The 20,363-nt window shown below is 36.6% G+C and overlaps 2 protein-coding genes across 3 annotated transcripts; both read left to right on the forward strand.

Moving 5' to 3' along the window:
- The first annotated feature begins 949 nt into the window (after window positions 1-949).
- On the forward strand, window positions 950-6,876 carry LOC103110939 (fatty acid-binding protein 9). 2 transcript variants are annotated; one of them, XM_007520145.3, is made up of 4 exons: window positions 950-1,106; window positions 3,510-3,682; window positions 6,229-6,330; window positions 6,695-6,876. In XM_007520145.3, the coding sequence occupies exons 1-4, from the start codon at window positions 1,034-1,036 to the stop codon at window positions 6,743-6,745; spliced, it is 399 nt and encodes a 132-aa protein (XP_007520207.1). In that variant the 5' UTR covers window positions 950-1,033; the 3' UTR covers window positions 6,746-6,876. The 2 variants fall into 2 exon arrangements, with proteins under 2 accessions (XP_007520207.1, XP_060055575.1); XM_060199592.1 differs by lacking the exon at window positions 6,229-6,330.
- A 7,329-nt stretch (window positions 6,877-14,205) lies between these two features.
- Window positions 14,206-19,965, forward strand: LOC103110940 (myelin P2 protein). The gene is made up of 4 exons (XM_007520146.3): window positions 14,206-14,473; window positions 17,143-17,315; window positions 17,772-17,873; window positions 19,669-19,965. Exons 1-4 carry the CDS (start codon window positions 14,401-14,403, stop codon window positions 19,717-19,719), a joined length of 399 nt encoding a protein of 132 aa, XP_007520208.1. The 5' UTR covers window positions 14,206-14,400; the 3' UTR covers window positions 19,720-19,965.
- The last annotated feature ends 398 nt before the right edge of the window (window positions 19,966-20,363 follow it).

The following is a 20,363-nucleotide window of genomic DNA, read 5'->3' on the forward strand; positions in this document are numbered from 1 at the left end:
GAGACAGAGACATACAGAGACAGAGAGACTGAGACTTTCAGCATTGCCTAACCAGTAGTGAAACTTTACCTTGCAGGGAAATCATCTCTTGCAATCCATGTAGCAGAGGTGGATTTAGCAGGTACTGAGTTTTCAAGACGGATTAGACTCAGAGGCTATAGACTGACATTACAGTCTTGAATCCCAGATGATCTCAGAAGTAATTGGACAGAAATTTAAATTAGTTACTGCATTTGTTTTACACATGTTCTCCCTAAAATGTCACTTTATAATTTCAAGTGCTACCTTTTACTATCAGATTTACATTTTAAATCTCAAAGATGAACTTTCCATGCTTTAGTTTCAGTTCCTCTTTTAGGGTTCAAATCATAAAATAAAATTACATGATAATTGACACTTTTATTCCCAAAGCAAAATTATTCTTGATTAACAACAATGATAATATTAATAATACCCTAGATAACACTCCAAAAGAATATAGACATTTCATGTACATCACGCGGTATCAGTCATCAAGCCTGCAAGGAAGGGAGGGAAAGACATTATTTTAATTAAGAGGGTACACTTACACTATGACTTGCCTAAACAAAAAAAAAGCTGAGGCGGACTATGTAAGGTTGTCCTTGTATCAAGTGAGAAAATACCTCGGTCAGGTCAGGTGCTCATTAGGCCTTATTAGGGTATTTCTTGGGAGTTGACTCATCATTCATGTTTCAAAAGACTGATCTTTATAAAAATTGCCTCCATCCCACAAGTGCTATTTATCAGGTGACCCTCAGGTGTAAATCTCTTTGTTAGAAACTATAGTCACTGACTTAAATCTAACTCGACATATTACTTTTCTGTTTTTTAATTTGAAGGTAAATAAAATGAGTCAATGCTAGAACCTGAGTTCCTTGCTGCTTGCTCATTGGCCACTTCAGAAATGTCACATGACAAAAGTGCCTTTTAAATTATGGTACTGGTAACACTTAATTGTCACAGATTCTTTGCCTTTTGGTTGTGAGGAACGCTTCTCAGTAGACTTTTCATCATGATTGAGCAATTTTTGGGAACCTGGAAGCTGGTGTCCAGTGAAAATTTTGAGGAGTACATGAAAGAACTGGGTAAGAATTAGCGTTACATTGATACTGGGAATGCATTTCACTATGTAGTTGGGCATATAATTTTCAATGACTTTTCCTACAATTGCCTTTCCATTTTGATTCTAGGATATGTTCATATGAAATAATCCTTTTATGCATTGATATTTGTTCTCTTTATTACTAGTAAAATTGTCTGGTTTGGGAATGCTAGGATCACAGAGACTAGCTTCTAGTCACTATCTGTATACTTAAGCCTATTTAATTATTTTTTAAATACTTCTTTTTAACTTCCTGCTTGTTTTTCCAGCTCACTCATTACATCCAGTAGTTTTTCTTTCCATTTTCAAAGGTATATACAGTCATAGTTATAACTAAATTTACTAAATAAAATTATTTCAAGGATTGCTTTAAACTATAACTTCAGAGTAACAACAAATAAAATTTATAGGTAGTCAGTTTTTAAAGTCTTGAAACATTTAGGATATATTTTAAAAATAATTTTTGTTTTATTTTTTAATTGCTGAGACTTCATCATTCTGCTTATATTTTGTCAGAAAATGAGAGAGAGGGAGAGACAGAGAGAGACACCACAGCATCAAAATTTCCCCTAATGCTGTAGTATTCCCATATGGTGTATTGGGAGTTTGAACCTGCATCACATGCATGGCAAAACATGTGCTCACTCAGATCAGTAATGTTTTCCAACTCTAGAAAGTTTAATTTATTACTGGAGAAATAAAATACTTTACTCAATTAATATCTCACCACTGGGTATTTTTCAAAAGTGTAAACCGCATCCATGCTTTAGCTCTTTCTTAAGTTAAAAAAGCATTAGTTATTCTTGTAGGTATCATGCATTTATGTATCTATGTATTTGAGAAATAGAGAGGGTGAAGATAGAGGTAGAGAGCAAGATGCCAGCAACACCACTCCATTGTTAGTGAAGTTTCTCCCTGAAAGAGTATCAATTATAACGACTTGATTCTATAACAACTAAATCACTCCTTACTAGAACAATAATTGCTTAATATTTGATTAAGTTGTGTAAGATATTTAACTAGGAGAACTTTCATTTGCAAAACTAAACTAAATAAATTCAAGAATTTATCATATTATATTCTTTAATTTTATCAAAACATACTTATAAATATTAATATGTTTGCTCTAAGTAACTACAGAATGTCTTATTGGAACCTCATACATGCTAAGACATGTATCAGACCCACTACACTTTTTCCTAGGCTGAAAGAAATTCATTCCTTGAGACTCTTATGTTTCATCTAAAAATATACATTTGTATGGTATCGTCCTAGTCATCAGATGAAACAGTTAGTTGATGGTGTTTTGCAAGAGTAGTTCAAGGGAGTATTATTGCCCTTAATTTAGAAACTCAGTCAGTGTTCTCTCATACTTGCTTTTCTTTCACACTATTAATTTTCTGAGTAATAAGAAATATGTTTCCCAAAGGTGGGAGTAGATAGAATGATGGTTATGCAAAGAGACTTTCATGCCTGAGACTCCAAAGTCCCAGGTTCAATCCCCACACCACCATAAATCAGAGTTGATCAGTGCTCTGGTAAACAAACAAAAAAATGTTTTCCTAATTCTTTATGAACTTTCCGGAGTTTAAACTTTGTACGTAGTATTCTTTTAGAGTAGCTTTGAGACCTTAAACATTTTACTTCTTCATTTTCATGTGGCTAAATAGCTTGGGCAAAGAAAACTTGTTTTTTAAATTTTAGTTCTGATACTTACCAGACACATCACCTAACATAAACCTCTCTACTTCTCTAAGACATTGTGATGGGTTTCTAAAGTAAGGGCAATAACACTGCCTTTCACTACTCTTGCAAAACACCATGAACTTAAACACAAGCATCTGATGACTGGAAAGATACCATAGAAAAATGTACATTTTTAGATAAAGCATAAGAGTCTCAAGGAATCAATTTCTTTCAGCCTAGGAAAAAGATTAGTGGGTATGATACATGCCTTAGTATGTGTGAGGTTCTGGGTTCAATACGCCTCCCCCACCCATACCGTGGACAGCACCAAGGGACTATGAAGCAGTGTTCTTGTTTCTCCTCACACTCTCTCAAAAATGAGAACAAATATTAGGTTTGGGAAACCTCTCAGTGGTACTGCGCATGCGCAAGGCTCTGGATTAATTCCCAGACAAACGCTAGAAGAAGAAGTGACATTAGGAAACAAAAAGTGTATTTAGCTTTTCAAAATGCCAGTTGCAATTAATTAACATACTTTCTGATATGGTAGGTCCAATTCAATCAGACTTAATTGAACATTGAAAAATCTGTGGCATGTTATGCAAAACTACACTGAAGAAGGGACAGGAGGAGATGGCTTCTAAAATGATTGCTTTCTCTTCTTAAATATCTTAAGATGGTTTTTTCCCCTGCCTTTCAGGAGTTAGTGCTGCAATGCGCAACATGGCTGATTTAGTAAAGCCAAACATCATTATTACTTTTGATGGGAATAAGGTGAACATCAAAACAGAAAGTCCTTTAAGAAGCTCTGAGATCTCCTTCAAGCTGGGAGAAGAATTTGATGAAACTACAGCAGACAATCGTAAAGTGAAGGTAAGAGCAAAATCCTCCTGGCTTTTCAGAAAGGAAGGAACAAACGAAAGAAGACAGCTAGAAGGTAGGGATCAGGAAGACAGGGTAGTGGAGATGCAACAGATTTGTTTGCTTGATGCTCCCAAGGTGCTAGGTTCAGTTCCTAGCACAGCCACATGCAAGAGCTGAGCAGTGTTCTGATGTCTCTGTGTAACTCTCTCTCTCTACTATATAAATAAATCCATCTTTTCTTTCCAATTCTCTTACTCCATTATATAGATAAATACATCTTTTAAAGTGTTAAAAGACACAAGAAGGTGTTTATTTATATCTAATTTGATTTATTACAATTATGTTTTTTGCTTTGTTATTTGATATTATATATTTCTAAAGTCAATCACTTTACTAATTGTTGGTGAAAGGGTTAACATATATCACTTTCTGATCTTGCTGTTATTGTTTAAAAGGTCAGGTGGGTGAGAACAATTATTCACAAATAATTTAAGTGTTATTTACTTGGGGAAGAGGACAACTAGTTGAATATCTTTGAGATTCCTCTAGTCTGCTGATATTAAATTATGGTAAAAACTGAGGTGAGGATTTTAGAGAAAATAACATCAAAATAAAAATTAAGAAACACTTGCCTCTGGAGAGCAGGGGAGGAGGGCAGCTTCAGGAGTAGTGAAGTAGGGCTGTAAATGTCTCTCTCTCTCCCTCTCTTCATCAACTTCCCTGTCAATTTCTCTCTATCTGATATATATATATATATATATATATATATGTGTGTGTGTGTGTGTGTATATATATATATCATATATGACATAGGGGTCTGGACTGGCACACTAATTTGAGCTCATACATTACCAGGCATAAAGCTCCAGGTTTTAGTCTCCAGTCCCCACCTGCAGAAGGGAACCTTCATTAATGGTGAATCACGCTGCACGTGTTTCTCTTTCTCTCTCCTTCTCTATCTCACATTCCCCTCTCAATTTCTATCAGCCCTATCAAATAAATTATACAATAGATAAACAGAGGGGTGTCATTTATTTAAAAAAGAAAAGTTAAGAAATATATATCTAGTGCAGATTAAGAGTTGGGGGGTACTCCATTTTGTAGATAGCTAGTAGGCATATTTATATTCCAAGGGGCCTGTGGCTATATTAGTTTTTTTTTTTTTCCCTGAGCCTGAAATCTGATATGCAGGTGGATTCAAGTTATTGTCTGGGGAGGTGATGTCATGGCTGGAAAAGGAACAGAAAGCTGGATCAGGGAAAAAGAGTAGCTCCCTAATATGGGAAACGGGTGTAAATACTGTTGATTGTAAACCCCATCGATCTGATTTGATCTGGGGCCCATCTTCAGCTTAGGAGCCTATGTGACCTCTGCCTCCCTGTAGATCTGAGCTCACATGCTGTGGTCATGAGTAGGAACATTCCAAGCTGCCCCAATTTTAGAAACCATCTTCCTCACGTGGAAGATAAACTATGTTATACAACCTCCCTTTGGAGGATGGAACATTCCCTACCATTGTTGATCCAAGTTGAGGGCACACAAAGGGGTCTGTTCTATAGGGGCCCACAAAGGGGTCTGTTTTGTTTTTCCTGATATAGATGACCAGTAACAATGGAGAGAGGGATTTATTTGAGGTCTAGGCCCATGATGTCTGTTTGGGAATCTCAGGACTCCCTGACTAGGGTCCCAGCTGATGGGGTGGCCTGATAGTAACTAAAGAGTCATCATCAAAGTATGCCAGTCTCTTGCCCTTATTCAGCTTTCGTAGTCCTTGCTTTGATAAGGTTAGCTTTGGAGTGAGTGAGAGAACTGTAATGGGAAGTAGGTGAGGAGGGTATCTAAGTCTAATTAGATACTATTTCATTAGGAACTTTATACTGACTCACTGCAGAGTATTGTGTACTTCTGCTTTCAGGTATATATTTTGCCCTAGTTTATGGATACATGTGAGCATATGCTTTATCTCATGGGACCTGGTCTATATCTAGGTTTTGGGACTTTGTTTGGAAGTGAACCACCTGGAAATGGAATTAGAGAATACTATGAAAGGAAAGGCCTTTAGGTTCATGATTGTTCAACAATTTGTTTGGCTTTGGATGCTAACTTTCTTTTCAGCCACGAGGCTCTAGATGCTAGCATGATGCCAACCAGACTTCCCTGATCAGACAACCCCACCAATGTGTCCTGGAGCTCCGCTTCCCCAGAGCCCCACTCCATTAGGGAAAAAGAGAGGCAGGCTGGGAGTGTGGATTGACCTGTCAATGCCCATGTTCAGTGGGGAAGCAATTACAGAAGCCACACCTTCCACCTTCTGCAACCCACAATGACCTTGGGTCCATACTCCCAGAGGGATGAAGAAGAATAGGAAAGCTATCAGGGGATGGGATGGGATACGGAGTTCTGGTGGTGAGAATTGTGAGGAGTTGTTCCCCTCTTATCCTATGGTTTTGTCAATGTTTTCTTTTTATAGAAAAAATAAATAAATCTAGTAGCATGTACTCTAGAATATTCTGAATTTCTATACCCAAGAGGTTTTTTTCCCCCTGAATTTATAGAGCATCATAACATTAGATGGTAATTCAATGATCCATGTTCAAAAATGGCTTGGTAAAGAGACAACAATCAAAAGACAAATTGTCGATGGAAAAATGGTAGTGGTGAGTACTCTCTTAGTTTAATTTTTTAAATGCTTCTTCTTAATTAATGCCATTCAAGTTTCTCAGTTGTTTCATTCTCTGAATATTGAGTCTGGGGAAAAAAGTTTGTTTTTTAAAAAATATTATTAGTAATTTAATGATAGTTTACAAAATTAATAGGATTATAAGGTATATTTATACACAGCACCCACCACCATGGAAGTACTGTGTTCTAAATTCCCCAGTAATAGCCATGATAGCTCTCACAAAGTCTTAGAGACAGTTAAGCTACTTAATATATTTTTTTAAATACATGTGTTTCAGTTCTGTAAGAGCAACTGTAAACTATTACCTCCCAACTCTAAGAGATGTCTCTTTGCCTTAGGAATGTATTATGAATAATACTGTCAGTACCAGGATCTACCAAAAAGTATGAAGTGTCTGCTTCATTGAAAACCTACTCACCATCAGGAAGCTGGAACTTGAAGAAGATATGCATCAGGGTCCATGATTAAAAGTGAAGCACTTAGTGTTAACTTGCTCAATAAAGTCATAAAATTAAGTGTAGTTTTGATGTTGTATGATATTTAAGGACATGATAAGAAACTGGTAAAGGAAGAATCTGTTCTTCCAAGGTGTGAGTGTAAAGTTAGTAGTGAGTATGTATGCTTGACGCAAGAGAATGATGGGATACCAACTTGAGAAAACTGTTACCTTGATATGGTTCTAGGTAAAAGGTAGAGAATGATTATGTAAGTTCATCAGATAGAGTGGAAAGAAAGCATGTTAATATGGGCCTTACTGAGTGAAGGAAGAAGTGACACTTGTGTTGGAAAGACCAGATTGGTGGTTAGTTTCCTGTATTGCTGTATCAGAATGTTAAGGAATGACCAGCTATTCACTACCTCACCATACCAACCAATCAACCTGGAATTAAGCCCACCTACATAGTAAGAGTAGAACCGAGATAAAAAAAAAGGCCATGTCACACAGACCAGAAACTTCTGTGACCTCTGCCTAACAAATAAGTTATTTGGGCAGGTCAGGTGGTAGTGCAGTGGGTTAAGCACACATGGCAAGAAGCGCAATAACCGTCATAAAGATCCCAGTTCGAGCCCCTGGCTCCCCACCTGCAGAGGGGTCACTTTACAAGTGGTGAAGCAGGTCTGCAGGTGTCTGTCTTTCTCTCTCCCCCTCTCATCTTCCCCGCCTTGCTTGATTTCTCTCTGCCCTACCCAGCAACAGCAATGGCAACAAAAACAAAATGGAGAAACTGGCCTCCAGGAGCAGTGGATTTATAGTGGAGGCACTGAGTCCCAGTAATAACCTTGGAGGCAGAAAAAGAAAAGAAAAAAAAGAAGTTATTTGGGGGAGAATCAAAGGGAAAGTGCTTTAAAAAAGTGTGATCTCCCACCATAAATAAGTCACTTCGAAGACTCATATAAGGTGGAGAAAAATGAGAGTGATCTTGATTTAAAAAAAAAAAAAACTTTGAAATTATTTTTCAATTTTTTATTTACTTATTATTGGATATAGACAGAGACAAATGGGAGGGGAGGGGAGATAGAGAGGGAAAGAGATAGGGAGATACTTGCAGTCCTGCTTCATCACTCATAAAGCTTTTCCCCTGCAGGTAGGGAACAGGGGCTTGAACCCAGGTCCCTGTGGACTATAATGTGAGTGCTAATCAGATCACCGTTGCCTGGATCCATGATTTTGATTTTTTTTTCTTATTAGTGATTTAATAATAATCAACAAGATTATGGGATACGAGGGGCATAATTCCTAACATCAGAGTTCTGCATCCCATCCCTCCAATGGAAGCTTCCCTATTTTTTATCCCTCTGGAAGTATGGACCAAAGATCTTTATGGAGTGCAAAAGGTAGAAGGTTTGACTTCTGTAATTGTTTCTCCACTGGACTTGGGCATTGGCAGGTTGATACATATCCCTAACCTGTTTCTATCTTTCCCTACTTGGGTAGGGCTCTAGGGAGGTGGGGTTCCAGGACACATTGGTGAGGTACTCTGCCCAGGAAAGTCATGGTAGCAACTGCATTGGTGATTGAGAAGCATTAAGATATAAAGAACAAATTGTTTAATAATCAGTAATTTAAAGGTAAGAATATAACAGATGATATTTGGGGTCTTCATGTTGGAAGAAGCTGGGAAGTCTATATTAGTTATATTCCAAGGGCCCAAGAATTTACTAATTTTGCCTTAACCTGACAGCTAACATGCAGACGGACTGAAAGTATTATCTGGGAAAATGGTGTCAGAGTTAGGAATAGGACTAGAAAGTGTATCAGGGCAGATAGTAGCTTTCAAATATGGGAAGAGTATATAAATATCATTAACTGTAAAACTCACTGATCAAACCTAGGGCCAATGTTTAGTCATATTTATTCTAGGAGCCTGTGTAAACTCTGCATGGAGTTAAACACAACTGCTAGCAGCAAGCACTGTCAGAATTTCTACTATATTGACAGTGGAAGTAGTCTGGTGGGAACTTTATAGCCTGCCTGACTGAGTAAAGATCCTACTCTTTTACAATTGGTTGAATTCAGTATCTCAACCCAAACACATCCAGTATATCTGTTCAGGGTATAGATAGAAATTGGGTTGTATTTTTGAGACATTCTATTCCTTCCATAACCCCAGACATACCAAAAAGCCATCCACAGTCTTGGAATCTGAGCAACACTTTTTAAAAGAAATATCTTTATTGGAGGATTAATGATTTATAGTTAACAGTAAAATACAAGAGTTTGTACATGCATAACATTTCTCAGTTTTCCATATAACAATACAACCCCCACTAGGTTCTTCTCTGCCATCATGTTCCAGGACCTGACCCCCACCACCAGAGTCTTTTACTTTGGTGCAATACACCAACTCCAGTCCAAGTTCTTCTGAGCAACACTTTATGTTGTCATTGAAACATGTCCACAAGATCATTCCTTATTTCTCTAGCCTCTCTCATCCCAAAGAAAAAAACATAGAATTCCTCCCCTTAATTCCAAACTTCTCTTCTGAAAGGAAGAAGTGAACTTTCATAACTATTTTTGTCAGGGGATTTCTTCCATTGAAAACTACCACCATGGGCTTCTCCCCTCATTTTATTTACTCAATTACTAGAGAAAAAAAAAGGTAATGAATAATCAAGGAATAAAGTAGAGAACATGGTTGACTGCCTAGAAAATAAATTATTTGAATTTTTATCTCTATATTTGCTTCTAGTGAGAGAGAGATATTTCTCATTATATTTTACAAGTGGTTATTTTAAATGTTTTTTTTTTTCTCTTCTGTCACCAATAAGAGAACAAATAACTGAGTCCTAAAGTGTTTTCTAAGGCTCTTTTGTGTTAATGCTTTCAAAGGAACTTAAGAAACAAGGGGAGAAAGACAAAACAACAGAGTGAAACTTGGACTTGATATGGTCATTTATAATAAGGACAAGAATTTGAGTGGGATCCTGAGGTTGAGGAGTGAAAGGATATTGGTGACCCACTGTGCAGTGGGCTGGAGGACATAAGCTGGTGGTGAGACTGGCGGTGCAGACACCAGCAATGAAGGATGAAATTCTACCTATGTGGCAACAGGATGCAAATAATTATTTCCTGAATAAAACCATAATTAAAACATTAAGAAGTTAAGCTTATTTTAAAATTTCTAGTATGATTTTCTCAGAGGAAATGCAAATGGAGTAGAAAAACTGTGGCAAGCTCACTACTTGTTACAATGAAAAAGAAATTGAAAAAACAGAATTCTGTCTTCTATTCCCTCCCAAGTGGATGAGTAACTTCATATTTCAGATGTTCTGTCTAGGAATAAGGATGAAAAACCTTACACTGGTCTTTGGAAAAGAAATTGTGTGAATTAGATTCTAGTAAAAATATAATTAATTACATTGGAGAAGTCGCAAGCTCCTTCCACTCCCTCTCTTTATTACTATTCAACAGAACAAATGCTATTAACTATTCCTAGGCAATTGTCACTATAGTAACCAGTAGATCAAATATTCACTGGTGACTTAGTAAGTTATAGAAATGGTTTACACACACACACACACACACACACACACACACACACACACCCTTAAAAAAATACTTTACCCTACTAGGGAGAGAGGCAGGCTGGGAGTATGGATCAAACTGTCAACACTCATATTTAGTGGGGAAGCAATTACAGAAGCCAGACCTTCCACCTTCTGCATCCCATAATGATACTGGGTCTATATTCCCCAAAGGTCTGAAAAGTCTTTGTTAAATCTGTTATATAGCTGTCTGAGAAGGGCACAGGATGCTCTAGCAGTTGAGTTCTGGAGATAAAATCAGATCTTCAATTTCATGGCACATCACAGATCTAAGAAATTCCATAAGCTCTCTGCATACATAGCGATTAGCCATCCCAATGGGAAATTGATTCCGCAGTGGTATGATTACTTCTTCTACATGCAAAAAATAAGTAAAAATCATTATTATATATTCTATTGTTTTAAATGCTTGCTTAATACTGGTAACTAGAATATAAGATCTATGCTGGGTGAGGGGTACTACAGCGAAGTAAAGGACTGTGAACTAGGAGGAGATGAGGGGACGGTGTTAAGTATCCAGTGCACAGTGGTGAAGAGGGTTTGGGTAGGTGGTAAGAGTGGTATGCAGACACCTATCAAAAGGAGGTAAAAGACTGTACCAATATGTCAATAACTGTCCTATAAATCACTTTTGTGAATAAAATGATAAAAATAAAAAAATAAATAACCAAAAAAATGAAGGGATGAGGTCTTAAAAAAAGAAATATTAGGTCCATAAGAACAAGAACTGCTGGTGGTCCACTCATGTTATCTCCAGAATTACCACAACTATATAACTATTGGATAGTTGTCTGTAAGCATGCAAGTGAGATTATGTATAATGATCTTGGAATCATTTCTCATGTACATTTCTAGTGTTGTAAGAAGGTCATGTCATATTAAATATAAAGAAACAAACCACTTGCTTTTATCATAGGCTAAAGGGATTATGGAATGAAGAAACTGGTGCAATCAGGCCTAAGCATTAAAAAAAAAAAACTTCAATGTTAATGTTACCCAAAAGGAGCACTTGACCTGGAAGCAAAATTAACGTGTTAAAGTATGACAAAATTAGAAAATCAGTGATGATTATTGTTCCTTAGCCTGACAAGTCCCATTCTGCCATTGTAACAAGAATGAAAAACAAGAACAGTGGAAAGAAATTGTTAAAGTTTCTGCTTCACTGAAAATAAAGCTAACAATAGTTAAAGGAGGTTCTAGATTAGATATGGAAAAACTTGTAGTGACCAGAACTGAAGACTAGACACAGAAGGGTATTCCAAGCTGCCCCAATATCAGGACTCATCTTCCTCAGGTGTAGCATAGAGTATGTTGTCCAGCCTCCCTTCAGAGGATGGAACATTCTCTATCGTTATTGATCCAAGTTGAGGGCAAGGTCATATGGGGGCCCACAATGGAGTCTGTTTTGTTGTTTCTGATATAGATGAATGGTAACAATGGAGACAGGGATTTCTTCAAGGTCTAGGCCCGTCATGTCTGTTTGGGAATCTCAAGACTCTCTGACTAGGGCCCCAGCTGATGGGGTGGCCTGATAGTGACTAAAGAGTCATTGTTAAAGTATGCCAGTCTCTTGCCCTTATTCAGCTTTTGCAGCCTTGCTTTGATAAGGATAGCTTGGGAGTGAGTCAAGGAAGTATAATAGGAAATAGGTGAGGAGGGTATCTAAATCTAAGAAGACGTTTCATTATGAACTTCATACTGACTCATTGTAGACTATTGTGTACTTTTGCTTTCAGGTATATACTTTGCCCTAATTTATGGATACATGAGAATTTATGCCTTATGTCATGGGACCTGATCTGTATCTTGGTTTTGAGATTTTGTTGGAAAGTGAAACACCTGGAATGGAATTAGAGAATCCAATGAAAGGAATGCAGAGGTCACATAGGCTCCTATGCTGAATGTGGGCCCCAGGTCAGATCAAATTGATGGGGTTTACAGTCAACAATATTTATACACCTTTCTTATATTTGGGAAATATTTATACAGTCAACAATATTTATACATATTTCCCGTATTTGGGAGCTATTCTCTTCCCAGATCCAGCTTTCTGGTCCTTTTTCCAACTGTCTCCCCAGACAATAACTAGAATCCACCTGCATATCAGATTTCAGGCTCAGGAAAAAAAAAAACCTAGTATAGCCACAGGCCCTTTGGAATATAACTTAAATATGCCTACTAGCTATCTACAAAATGGAGACCCCCCCAACTCTTCATCTACACTATTCCAACCTTTAGATTCATAACTAGTCAGCAACTTGTTCGGTTTTATATACTAATTCTCTTTTCAGCCACCAGGTTCCAGATGCTAGCATGATGCCAACCAGACTTTTCTGGACAGACAACCCCACCAATGTGTCCTGGAGCTCTGCTTCCCCAGGTCCCTACCCCATTAGGGAAAGAGAGAGGCAGGCTGGGAGTATGGATCAACCTGTCAATGCCCACGTTCAGAGGGGAAGCAACTACAGAAGCCAAACCTTCCACCTTCTGCATCCCATAACGACCTTGGGTCCATATTCCCAAAGGGTTAAAGAATGGGAAAGCTATCAGGGGAGGGGAATGGGATATGGAATTCTGGTGGTGGGAATTGTGTGGAGTTGTACCCCTCTTATTCTATGGTTTTTGTCAGTGTTTCCTTTTTATAAATAAAAAAAGAAGAAGGATTCCTCAGCACTGAAGCAAAAATGCTGAGAGATGTAACTGACTCCAACTACACTGCTGAATTGACTGTTAACTTGGAGTCTGATGTCCTCACAATGATGAAATCATGTAATGATGCATTTATCAACTTCCTACTCAATTTCTCTCTGTCTTATCAAATAAAAAATATTTCTAACAATAATAAAGTACATTTAAATTTGTTTGCCATGAATGTATTTGCTGGGGTTGTGTGCCTGCAGGGCTCTACCACTTCTGGTAGCTACTTTTAATTTAGAGGAGAGACGCTGAAGCACAGCTCCACCACTATTGAAGCTTCCTCCAAGGAGGAGCTCTCATGTGGTAACAGGGGACTTGAACTCGGGTCCTCACATATAAGTAAGTGTGCAGTCTACTGAATGAGCCACCTCCCAGCCCTCTACTATTGTTTTTATATAAAAAAAGTCTTTATATAAAACAGAAGTTATACGAAGAGACTCTCATGTTTGAGGCTCCAAAGTCCTAGGTTCAATCTGTACACCATCATAAGGCAGAACTGAGCAGTACCCTAGGGAAAAAAAAAAGATAAAACAGAAGATTTACTTCAGAGTATGTAGATTTATATTGAAAAAGAACCTGATAGGATGTAAGGATTTTGGGGAGATGAAAATACTTGCTATGGCTGAAGACCATGTTATAGTGCTACTTCTTATATATCTCATGAATACAATTTCTGTGCTCTGAAGTAATTATCTGCCTACTCTACCAGCTTGGCATATGTGAACTATGTGAATTATGCCAAGCCTTTCTTACCTATGAATACTTCCTCACACTGCTCCCCTGCATTTCTCTCCCACAACATATTTTTGAGGTTATTATCACAGTATTCACAGACGTTTTCGCTCTCCACCCTTACAGTAAGTATTCTTATTCTGCAGGCTTGCAATTGGGTGTGGATAAGATGCCTAGACACACAACTTCCATTCATACATGCTCATATAATTTAGTTTCATATAGAAGTCAATACAAAGAATTTTTTTCTAAAGCTTTAAAAACCTAAGCATTTCTTTAACAATGTAAGATTGACCAGCAGTTTTTTGAAGGTTTAAATAGTACTCTCATTGATCTTTATAAACTTGAGTTTTGAAGATTAAAGGAAACATTGTGTGGAATTTTCTTTCATCCTAATGGACAATTGAAGAGCTATTCATTCCTAGTCCTAACACTGCTTTTTCTCACTGGGTCTCTGTGAGTCACATGCTTTGGACATCATTGAAAAGAATCTTCTGAATTTCATAATCTCGTATAAATCGGCTGAATCTCACCTAGATCGGTGTTGAATTCTCTCTCATCCATCATAATGAACAACAGGTTCCTGGGTACCTGGAAACTTGTCTCCAGTGACCATTTTGATGATTACATGAAAGCTCTGGGTAAGAAATGTTCTTTGTTCTAGTTAAAGAGGCTTTTTTTTTTTTTTTTTTTTAGGAAAGTGACAAGCCAATCTCCTTCTAATCCGTTTTCCAAGATTCTGGAAGAAGTTTACACAGGTTGAAGTGCTAGTCTTTTCTAAGATTATATCTATAGGTTCATTCAGATAACTTGAGTTTTTGTAGAAGCTTTGATAGATTTTATTTATTTATTTATTCACTGGATAGAGACTGAGAAGGAAGGAGAAGGTAGAGAGGGAGAAATTGAAGCACTGCTTTCTTTAAAACTCCTGAAGCTTCTCCCCCACAGATAAGTGAACCAGGATCCTTGCTCACAGTAACATATGTGCTCAAGCAGATGCACTAGCTCTGGCCCCCTGATAGATATTATTATTAGCATCATTATCACTATCATTATTATTACCACCAAGGTTTTCACTGGGGCTCCGTGCCTGCACAACAATCCACTGCTCCCAGTAGTCATTTTTTTTTTTTTCTATTTTATTGGATAAGACAGAGATTGAGAGGAGAGACGGAGATAAAGAGGGAGAGAAAAATAGCTGTACCTGCAGACCTACTTCGACACTCATGAAGCATCCTCCCTGCAGGTGGGGAATGGGGTACTCAAATCCAGGTCCTTGAGCATGGCAATGTGTGTTCAACCAGGTTTGTCACTGCCTGGCCCCCTGACGGCCTACCCCAACCCGCAGATTTAATCTCAGTGACAGCTACTTAAATGCATGGAACTCCCACTGATTTCAAGGGTAGTTTCATATTAAAAGGGTTTTAGTTTGGTGTCAGTCTTAAACAGATTTTTTAAAGTATTTTAAAAAATATTTTTATCTATTATTGGATAGAGACAGATAAATTGAGAGGGGAGAGGAGACAGAGTGGGAAAGAGACAGAGAGACACCTGTAGCCCTTCTTCACCACTTGTGAAGCTTTCCCCCTGCAGGTGGGGACCAGGGGCTTGAACCTGGGTTCTTGCACACTATAATATGTGCACTTAAATGCACCACTACTTGGCCCCCTTATTATTATTATTATTTTTAAGAAACATATTCAACCTATTCTTTCATTTCCCTGAAAGTTAGTTTAATAACAACTGAAGAGTTGTATGGAAGATACTAGAATTTCCAAGTCAAAAAGTTAATGCTTTGCTCTAATAGAGATTATTTCTCTAACTCTTCTATATTTCACAAGCATTTATATTGTACAAAGTAAATTCATTCTAAAGCAGGATAGTCAGAACCTCGGGACGTTTATGAGATCATATCAGCAAATTCAAATTCAGTTACACTAAACTAAGATCATCAGATTTTCCTTACATTGAAACCATGGATGGGCATAGAAAAAAGCAGGCATTAGCTACAAATATTTAACTTTAAATTGTTTGTAGAGAATGTTGTAAGACATGAGTATGATAGATGTGAAGGGCTTTTGGAAATTTCCAGAACTGCTTAATGTGATTAGGTATGATGCCAATAACCTCAGGTTACCCTTCTTATCAAGTGTCTATAGTTTCTGTCCAGAAAGCTTAGAGAAAGGTTTTATTTTTAGATTAAATGAATGAAATCATGTCATGGCACCTAGAAAACTATGAGAAATAATGAGAATGGATTTGTTTGACTTTTGGACTTCACTTTACAACTGAAGTTGGAGCAGAATATTTAAAAGTCCAATGAAATACCCTCAATTTTGTTGTTCCAGCTGTTAGAGTATTTAAGAATACATGAGGCTTTATAAAAATGTAGATTCTTGGTAAAAGGTAGATTTCCTACTGTAGAGTTTATAATTTAGTTAAGAAAATATGGTCCTAAATAAGAAATAGGAAAAAAATACAGTTCACGATACTTTCTTAATTAGAGCCTTTCACTTTTTACTTATTATGTATATACAACTAATTTAGCTTATACATACAATATACTTAGTATGTATGTGCAGCTTATTATGCATATATTTATATGCAATAAGTCTTTCCTTTATGTATTTCTTTCAGGTAGCATTTCTTCTGTTCAGTAGGTTATGTATTTCTAAAATCTTTAGTAGTAACAATACATAAAACTTGTACCTAGTATTACTTTGCTTTTTTTTAATGCAGAGAGCTTTAAATATTATGTTATTTATCTCTAATAATTTATAAGAGTTCATATATTAATAACAGATTGGCAGTTTTACCTACCAACAGAACTTAGGAACCACAATATCTTAGAAACATGAATCTATTTATATGATTCTAAGTGCTCAATCACAAGGAAGTTTTTATATCTACGATACGTTGCCAAGGAAGAAACCATAGAAGAGAATCTATATGTAACAATCTCACTTATGGAATAAAACTAAAATAATTCCTAATGTCTAGAACAAGCCATGCAAAATTATAATTAGTGAAAAGTAGGATCAGATTTGATAAAAGTGAATGACTTTCAATATTTGCACTGAATGCTTTAGTCTCTGAAATCTTCTGACATCACTTTTATAAAACACAATCTAACATATCAGGGTCCATGGACGTGAGTTCTCATTAGGCAGTGAGTGGTGGAAGGAGCATCTTTGGGCAGTCTGTTGTCTGTACACTTGGGCCACAACTGTGTGTAGAATGTGGTCTGACATATTCTCTTCTAGGTACACTCACTTGGTAAACATAATTGTAACGCTGCTTTTATTCTCAGGTGTGGGCATAGCCACCAGAAAACTGGGAAATTTGGCCAAACCAAAGGTGATCATCAGCAAGAAGAGGGATACTATCACCATCAGAACTGAAAGCACCTTTAAAAATACAGAGATTTCCTTCAAGTTAGGCCAGGAATTTGAAGAAACCACAGCTGACAATAGGAAAGCAAAGGTAAACTTCAAAATTCCTCTTCAAAATCATCTTAGTCTGCTGCTAGAAAAGATGACCTCTGCTAGCATTCAAAAGTGTGGACTACTCCACTCAATTGGCAAAATGAATGTGTCTTCTGAGTCAATACAACATAAAAAATGAATGTGCTGTGAACTGAGAAGACAACATAATGGTTATGCAAAAACTTTCATGCCTGAGCCTTTAAGGTTCCAGGTTCAATCTGCAGCATCACCATAATACACAGTGCCCTGTGTTCATTTTCTCAGTCTCTCTCACTCTTTCTCTGTTTCTCTTACTCTCCCTCTCTTTCTCTTTAGCTCTCATTAAAAATATGTTTTTTTAAAAAAGGAGATGACTGTGCCTCAGGAAATTCATAAAAGTCAACACTGAATGAGCTGCTGCTTCATTCATCAACCAAAGTCTAGGCATGTCAATGATGTGAACTTGTCTTTGCAGAGCATTGTAACAGTGGCAAGAGGTTCACTGAATCAAGTGCAGAAATGGGATGGCAAAGAGACGACAATAAAGAGAATGCTAGTGGATGGGAAAATGGTAGTGGTAAGCATATTTTCACTTATAAATTAAGAAATAAAGCTAAATAGATAAATTGGTTATAGTATTTCCATAAGAGTCTCTTTTAAAAAAATACAAATAGATAATGACATCTGAGAATAAAGTCAGAGTTCTTGCTTAAGTGATACATAGTCCATTGAATATTCATTTATAAGTATACGTCCAAGAAGATAATGTTTTAAACTTTTAACATTGTAATAATCACATTATTATAATAATGATATTAATATATTTTAGAAGTAATAAAACTGTTTTTGTAGAAATAACAACATGTAAAAACGGTAACCTTAAAGGTATGTATGAGTAGACATGATTAGTTTTTAACTCACTAAAAGAAAAGCAAACTAAGTTTTACAGACAAATCAAGCTCTAAAAAATTCATTTGGGGTATTTGCAAATATCCTAACATTTTACATTCAAGAATTCATAGTGAGACGGGGCAGATAGCACAGTGGTTATGTGAACAGACTCTCATGCCTGAGGCTCCAAGGTTCCAGGTTCAATCCCCTACACCAACATAAGCCACAGCTGAGCAGTGTTCTGGTAAAAAAAAGAAAAAAAAAACCTAGTGGGGGTTGTTATGTGGAAAACTGGGAAATGTAATGAATATACAAACTATTATATTTACTGTTGACTGTAAAATATTAATCCCCCAATAAAGAAATAAAATCTACAAAAAAAATTCCATAGTACCTTGGAAAAAACATACTAATAATCCAAACAGAACTCAGTTCATCAAACATTTCTTTTAGGCAATAGATAAGAATGACAGAATTTACACAAGGCAATTTTTCTTTATGCTCTGTGCTAACACAAATAATGACTATAAATTCAAGTAGCATGTTGGATGTCTCTTTCTATATTATAGAAATTCTTACCACTGGGGGCTGGGCGGTGGTGAACCTGGTTAAGAGCACATAGTACAAGCAGCGTAAGGACCCAGCACAGGGATCCTGGTTCGAGCCCCCAGCTCCCCGCCTCTAGGGGGAGGTCCTTTCATAAGCAGTGAAGCTGGTCTGCAGGTGTCTGTCTTCCCCTCTCCTCTCAATTTCTCTTTGTCCTATCAAAAAAAAAAATCGAAAATGTCCACAGGAGTAGTGGATTTGTAGTGCAGGCACTGAGCTAGTGATGACCCTGGAGGAAATAGGATGAAAGAGAGAAAGAAAGAAAGAAAGAAAGAAAGAAAGAAAGAAAGAAGAAAGAAAGAAAGAAAGAAAGAAAGAAAGAAAGAAAGAAAGAAAGAAAGAAAGAAAGAAAGAAAGAAAGTGAAAGAAGGAAAGGAAGGAAGAAAGGAAGGATGGAAGGAAAGGGAAGGAAGGAAGGAAGGAAGGAAGGAAGGAAGGAAGGAAGGAAGGAAGGAAGGGAAATTCTTATCGCTAAATGTACAACAGATTTACATGGGTAGAAATTTCAGTATGGGGATCTCAATACTGAACAATGGAGTAGAAATCTCTTGGGAAAAAGCCATATGTGGTTTTTAACATCCCCAGATAATATAAATATAAATAAAACAACTTTTAAATTAGATTCCAATGTATGTAAGTTATGAATAAAAAATTGTCACTTTAAAAAAAACCCTCTGCAGTAGTAACAGATCAATTTTGAAAGTGTTTCTCCTATAGTGCTCAAAATTCCAAATTACTGGGGACTGAAATGCTGATATGTTATTCATTGCTAAGCTTAATCTTATGACATTGTTCTTTATTTCTCTTCTTAATATAAATTTGTTGTTCCCTAGGTTGACTTTTAGGTATTCAATCACTCTCTCTCTCTTTTTAAGGAATGTAAGATGAAGGGTGTGGTCTGCACAAGAATTTATGAGAAGGTCTAAGAAAATCATTTCCTCATTGAAGTGATATTTGACCATTCGGTGCTAAAAAAATCAACTGTTTCCATTGGCAAGGTGTGACAATACTGCTGCTTGTTCTTGCTTTTGTCTTAACTATAGGCAAAGCACTAAGTTGAGGAATAATTTAAAATTCAGTGTTAAAATTCATATTTTACATTTTCAGCATCCTGTAATTTACAAGTATGAACTTAGAATATTAAAGTACGTCTATTGGCCAGAATTAAATAATTGATAATGTCATTTAATTATCTATGAAATGCTAACCTTTGTTACACATTGTATTTCTGAAATGTAAAAGGAAGTAGTAGGATAGTAAAAGGAAGTACATATGCTGATCAGGCTCAGCGAATTCAATGCTTTCAGGGGTCATGAGAACAGTGAGGGAAAAAGACTAGAATATATATATATATATATATATATATATATATATACACAAAAAGGAGCTGTTTTATATCAAAGAATTCTCGACTCAATAATCAAAATTATTCTATGATTACAGATGAACTGTCAAAATGTGTCTAAGTATGAAACTATAAATTGATAATATTCTGTCTTGGGATCCATATCTGGATCTAATAATGAAAAAAACAAATTCAAATGTATTTAAAAAAGGGTAGGGAATTCCA

This window comes from Erinaceus europaeus, chromosome 1 (genome assembly GCF_950295315.1).
Source record: "Erinaceus europaeus chromosome 1, mEriEur2.1, whole genome shotgun sequence".
NCBI lineage: Eukaryota > Metazoa > Chordata > Mammalia > Eulipotyphla > Erinaceidae > Erinaceus > Erinaceus europaeus.

Bases quoted from the DNA above. Each gene is read 5' to 3' on its own strand.
- LOC103110939 (XM_007520145.3), top strand. From the start codon at position 1,034: ATGATTGAGCAATTTTTGGGAACCTGGAAGCTGGTGTCCAGTGAAAAT. The intron at 1,107-3,509 runs GTAAGAATTAGC...CCTGCCTTTCAG, and splicing joins GGAGTACATGAAAGAACTGG to GAGTTAGTGCTGCAATGCGC. The intron at 3,683-6,228 runs GTAAGAGCAAAA...CTGAATTTATAG, and splicing joins CAGACAATCGTAAAGTGAAG to AGCATCATAACATTAGATGG.
- LOC103110940 (XM_007520146.3), top strand. From the start codon at position 14,401: ATGAACAACAGGTTCCTGGGTACCTGGAAACTTGTCTCCAGTGACCAT. The intron at 14,474-17,142 runs GTAAGAAATGTT...TTTTATTCTCAG, and splicing joins TGATTACATGAAAGCTCTGG to GTGTGGGCATAGCCACCAGA. The intron at 17,874-19,668 runs GTAAGCATATTT...TCTCTTTTTAAG, and splicing joins TGGATGGGAAAATGGTAGTG to GAATGTAAGATGAAGGGTGT.